This window comes from Manis javanica, chromosome 2, assembly GCF_040802235.1.
Source record: "Manis javanica isolate MJ-LG chromosome 2, MJ_LKY, whole genome shotgun sequence".
NCBI classification, from domain to species: Eukaryota; Metazoa; Chordata; class Mammalia; order Pholidota; family Manidae; genus Manis; species Manis javanica.
In genome coordinates, this window is record NC_133157.1 from 182,016,536 (window position 1) to 182,022,651 (window position 6,116).

General features: G+C 34.7%; 1 protein-coding gene across 1 annotated transcript in view; it reads left to right on the top strand.

Annotated features, from left to right (window-relative positions):
* The window catches only part of CPQ (carboxypeptidase Q), a 604,930-nt gene extending 601,256 nt beyond the window's left edge, over window positions 1-3,674 (top strand). Inside the window, exon 8 of the mRNA XM_036995821.2 lies at window positions 342-3,674. Within this exon, the coding sequence (XP_036851716.2) occupies window positions 342-505 (164 nt within the window). The 3' untranslated portion in view covers window positions 506-3,674. The remainder of the gene's footprint in view (window positions 1-341) is intronic.
* The last annotated feature ends 2,442 nt before the right edge of the window (window positions 3,675-6,116 follow it).

Genomic DNA, 6,116 nt, shown 5'->3' on the forward strand with positions numbered 1-6,116 from the left:
TACCATTTTTAGTGTGTGGGCTTCTTGCCCCATGCAGCTCCAAACTTCTCATGTATTTGTATGAAACACTAGGGCATTTTCCTGCCTCTGGTCAGCAAAGTAAGGGCTTCCCTAAAACTCACCCACAGCCTGCACCCCCCCCATATCCTCGTAGTCACAATGGTGTCACATGGCCATTTCTTGCTGCGAGAGAGGCTGGGGAAGTAATGATTTTGCCACTGCAGCCTGTGTAGTAGAGCAGGCAAACATGAAGCAGGGGGGAGTGGCAGTGGTTTCTGAGCAGCTCTTCAGCAATAGCTGTCACAATACTTCACTAAGATCTCTTCCTCTTTTCTCTCCAGGAGCCAGTCTACTTGATGACCTATATAAATACTTCTCCTTCCATCACTCCCACGGGGACACCATGACTATCATGGACCCAAAGCAGATGAATATTGCGGCCGCCGTCTGGGCTGTTGTCTCTTATGTCGTTGCAGACATGGAAGAAATGCTTCCCAGGTCTTAGAAGAACAAGAAAGAAGCCACCTTATCCTTTCTGGCCAGGAGTCCTCAGTCTGCAGCTGCAGCAAGCCCCTTTTCACCTAATGATTTCATCTGATCCATTTTCAAATCACAGCACTTTCATATACTTTCTGTTATCTTTTTTGATGCCTTCCAAATTCTCTTGTTTCTAGAATAAGAAATGATCCCCACCTCCACATAGAATCACCATATGGTAGAGATCATACTGGAGACATTTCTTTATACCACCTGTAAAAAATATTGTTTCTACTTTGAAAGTAAAAACTGGATAAATATTTAGAAGACTGGTTTTTATGTGTGTCTATATGAACATTAAGGCAAATACAGTGACACCAATTTTTTTATGTTATTTATAGAAGGAGTAAAGAAATAACACAATTGTAGTATGATCTTAATTGAATGTATAGAGAAATTTGGCTTTCTATATGTACCGTTTTTTATTAGCAGAATTTTTTTTAATGAGGTGGATTTTTAATAGAAAAAAGTCACTATTTGGTAGAAAAAATCAAATACATATAATCCAACTGTCTTATTAAAGATGAGTACTAGGGCCTACCACCAGTTTAATGATGATACTCTTTTACATTTATGTTATATATTTCACACTATTTTTATGAAGTTGGAGCTTATTCACATTTTGCTTATAACAAGATTGAGGCTCAGAAGGGCTAAGTAATATTCACAGGGTCCTATAGAGGAAAGACATTGACCCTCCCCCCATCCACTGTGGTAACAACCTCTACTATTCTTCAACACACAATATTGACTAGTCAATAAAAAGTTATAAGAAAAAAATACAAGAAAAAGTAAAGTCAACTCATTGTCGAGTTAAAGCAAGAAAGAAAATCAGATTAAGAGATAACCAAGATGTTGAAATTGTCAAAGACTTTAACAGAACTATGATTAATATGCTAAAGATGTAGTAGGAAAAGTAAACTACATAAATGAACAGAAGGAAAATTTCAACAGAGAGAAGAAAACCATAAAAAAAGAGTCAAATGCAAAAGTTACATAAAAAATATAACATCAGAGGTGAAGAATGTCCTTGGGCTCATCAACAGACTAGACGGGGTTGAAGAAATAATGAATTCGAAAACAAGTCAATAATAATTATCCAAAATAAAATATTAAGAGAAGAAACAGTGAAGAAAAACAAACACCAGAATGGATCATCCAAAGTTATGATCTAATACATATGTGGTCTAATATGCATGTAAATGAACTCCCAGAAAGAGAAGACAAAGTGTCAGTTTTATTAATAGTAGTAATCAGAAGGATTGAAGGGCACAGTGAGGCCTTTCATTCACAGCACAGCAGCAGGCCGGCACTAGGACTGATCCTTACATGAAAAACTAAGATGCTGGATAACAACTGAGAAACACTTTCTTAAATATATGAATTAAATAGTTAAAAGGTAAGGAATATTAGACAAAAAACTGAGAGAAGATATAAACCAAGAGAAAACAGTATTTTAAACCAGCTTTCTCTTTGAGAACATGTGTAGAATGTGGTGAACTTAAATTCCATTTCCCCGGCCTTTCAGGGCTTAAGGGACTATAGACGAATCCCAGAGCCTGCCACCTGAGGGATACTAGAGAGTCCCAGTAAAATTGGGACCCCCATAGGAATTATACCTCAATACAAGGGTAAACTAAAAATAACTCTGAGGATAGCAAGGAAAATTGCTGTTATTGAATAAGTGCTGAGTGGAGGGTCTGTAGAAATTCTCACAGATGAATATACAATGAATATGTAACTTAAAAGGGTCAAAAGAAACAAATTAAAAAACAAAAATGAAGACAGGAGCCATAGCATTCTGAGCAACACAAACCAAAAGAAAACAGAATTAACCCAAAACGTCCTCTGAAAATGGAATTTTTAAATTGAGAGTTTTCAAAACTGTGTCCATTATGTTTAAGTAAGAGAAGGGACTGAAAATAGAAGAGATGGCAGAGGGCAATAAAAGGAGGGCAAACATACTGTAAAAAGAACCAAATAGAACTTCTAAAAGTGTAAACTATAGTAAGTGAAATTTAAAAATTAGAAAACCAGTTGAGCTTCAAATGAGAGAATTCATGAACTGAAAGATGAAGAAACTAATGAAAATTTAGCACAGAAAGTAAAATATAAAGAAAACATGAATGAGAGATTTAAAAATATGAAGGATAGAGTTATATTGTCTAATATATGTTAAATCAGGGTTTGAGAAAATCGGACAAAGAATTATCTGAAGAATACTAAATGAAAAACTTTCAGAAATAATGAAATATACCAACCCACAGACTCAAGAAACCCAATGAATCCCAAATAAATGAGAGGAAATCTACACTAAGACATGGTATAGAGGAACTACAGACCAAAAAAGACAAAGAGAAGATCTTTGAAGCAAGGGAGAAGCGATGGATTACCTTAAAAGAATGATAACATGATACTAGCCAGAAGACAATGGAATGATATCTTCAGCATCTTTAGCAGGTTGCAAAGCAAAGTTATCTTTCAAGAATAAGAGCAAACTGATATTTTCAGGTAAACAAAAACAGAGTTTACCCCAGCAGAGCTTAACTGAAGCATATTTGAAAATATCCTTGTACTATTGGCAAAATCAAATGACCCTAGAATGAAGAGTAATGACAGGAAGAAGTCAAGAGTCTGGCTCAATGCCAAATGTCTCTGTATGCTTTCTCAGGCCCAACTACCGCCATTACAAAGGCTTTTCCTGGCAGACCTCCTGGGGGAAAGCTCCCTGGCTCATGGCAGACTTGGTGCACAGCCAATGCTTTCTAATTTTCTGAAGAGGGTTGCAGTTAGGACTCAGAACCTCTAGGCCAGTGATGCTTATACACATATCTGCATTTCTAGCCCAGATGCCTCCACTCAGAGGCCTCCTTATTGGGGTCTTGAATAAAACACTTTTGTTCACTCTGACTTATTTCTTTTCCACTTCTAGCCGTCTCCTCTCTCCCTCTCCTGGTGTACTCTCCCAACCAATAAAATGGCAGTAATTGTTTAGAGCTCTTCAGCAGTGATGATTTCCCCTTCATCTGTGCTGATTCACCTGACGCTTGCCTGATGCCATTCTGTTGGGGAACTAGTGCCTGTTTTTGCCTCTTGCTTACACTATCTCAGTAATAAAGCCTTAATTGTTCATTTCAGTGTGGCTCATTGTTCTAATTGATCACTTCACTGGCAGCTCAACAAAAATTAAGAGCAAAGAGAGTGGTAGTCATTTTAAACAAATATAGACTTAATAAAACAACAATAATAATACAGTATTTGGGGGAAAAAGATATTTGGCTAGAATAGCATATAAATAAAAAGGGAAGTTACTGGAATTAGTGTTCTAAGATTCTTGTATTGCTCTAGAAGACAATAACGTTATTATCTTAATTTTAAACTCTTTTAACTATAAATTAACTTTTCTAGGACAACTGCAAAAAAATAGAGTGTAAAAATAAACACTACACCCCTCCCAAAAAATGGAGAAAAAAGCCTCAACAGATTTGATGTTATGTTCAGAGACCAGAATGGAGTAATCAACTAAAAAAGTCATGTGTTTGGAAAATAAATGACAGTGAAATGAAGAAATGACCACTAAGAAACCCATGGGTCACAGAAGAAATTATAACTGAAATTAAAACACTTCTATGACTGAATAATAGCATTTTATACACACACACACACACACACAACACCACCTCCATATCAAACTTGCAGAACACAGGTAAGCAGTTTCTTAGAGGCAAATTTAGTGTTCAAAATGCTAAAAATAAAAAGACAAAAAAAATTAATGAACTAATTCAATTTAAGGAGAAAACAAAATGGCCGAATAGACCAAAGAAAGATTAGGGGATAAATACGAGTGGAAATCAGTGAAACAGACAAGTGTTCAATAGGATCAACAAAGCCAAAAGCTGGTTCTAATAATAAGTACTAATAATAACACTTATGGAAAGCTTTATACCAATAATTTCAAACCTTAAAGAACCAATTTCTAAAAAAATGGAAAGTACTTAAATTAGCCGATGAATAAACTAAATGTCTTAATAACTCTAGAAATATTAAATAAATTGAATCACTAATTTAGAATGCCCCCTTCCATGCCAATTCTTTGAGCTAGACAGTTTTACAAGCAAGTTCTACCAAACTTTGAATAAACAAATAATTCCAATTTTACAAAATTATTCCAGAGTATCAAAGGAATAGTAATTCTCAGCTCATTTTATGAAATGAGTACAATCTCAATCCCAAAATCTGATTAAAGATAGAATGGAAGAATCACAGGTCAACTTCGCTCATGATCATAGAAGAAAAAAATGTAAACAAAACATTAGCAAGTTTTGTCTATCATCGAATAAAAAAGAATACATGAGGACAAAGTTGGGTTTATGTCAGATATGCAAATTGGTTTGTCAATAGAATATCAGTTAACATAATTCACCACATTAACAATTTAAGGGGGAAACATTATTCAGTCATGTCTCAGTGCAGAAAAACAGTCATATAAAATCAAAAATCCATTTATGATAAAAAGTAACGAGGACGTCCTCAACCTAATAAAAATGTCTACAAAAAAGGTTAAAAAAAATCACAATTACAATGAAATACTAGAAGTGTTCCCTTTAAAATAAAGAATAAAGTAACTAGTGAACTACTTACTTCATTAGTGTCTTTGAAGTCTAGCCAGTAAAGAGGAGGGAGGACAAAGCAATGGAAAAGAAGAAAAACATTATTTGTAGATACATATGATGGCCAATATAGAAAATACAAAAGAACCTGCAAAAAAAACTAGAATTAAAAACAAAGTTTAGGGAGGCTGCTCAAGAAAAGAAATCAACAATTATAATGCGAAGCATTTCTGTACATACACTTAGAAAATGCAACCAAAAAGATAACATTTATATTAATATCAATTAATATAAATGCCTACAAATAAATTTTACAAAAAATGTGTCATATTCCTTTAGGGAGAAAATGATAAAACCTTATTGAAAAATATTAAGGTAGAACTAAGTAATTAGAGAAATATACCATGCCGATGTTGGAAGACTCAATAGTAAAGGTGTCCATTCTTCCAAATTTATCAAGGGTCAATACCATCTCAATCGAAATTTACAATGAGATTTTTTGGGGTTTGAATTCTTGATTTTGGTTTACTGGTTGGTTGGTTGGTTGGTTGGTTGGTTGGTTGTGTCAAGCTGATTCTAAAATCTAATTGGATGACAAAGGACTAACAATAGTCAACATTCCTAAAAAAGGAATAAAAGTAGGGGAGCATAGTAGACATTAATGTGATCGATAGTATTTTCCATTTTCTTTCTAGGCAAATTTTCACTTTGAAATTTGGTATTACCATATGCTTTTGGCAAAGAAATATGTGTAGAAGTGGCTACTTCTGGGTAGAAGTTCTAAGACTCAGTGCCATACTCTCTCTTTCCCTCATCGTGTCAAATGACAGTGTTCCAGGTAGTGCTGGTTCCAGGAGTCTAGATCCAAAGTGAAATCTGGACATGACCGAACTTCCAGTCTGCCCATAATGAACGTGAAGCACAAATAAGAAATAAATATTTTTTGTGTTAAGCACTGATAATTTTGTG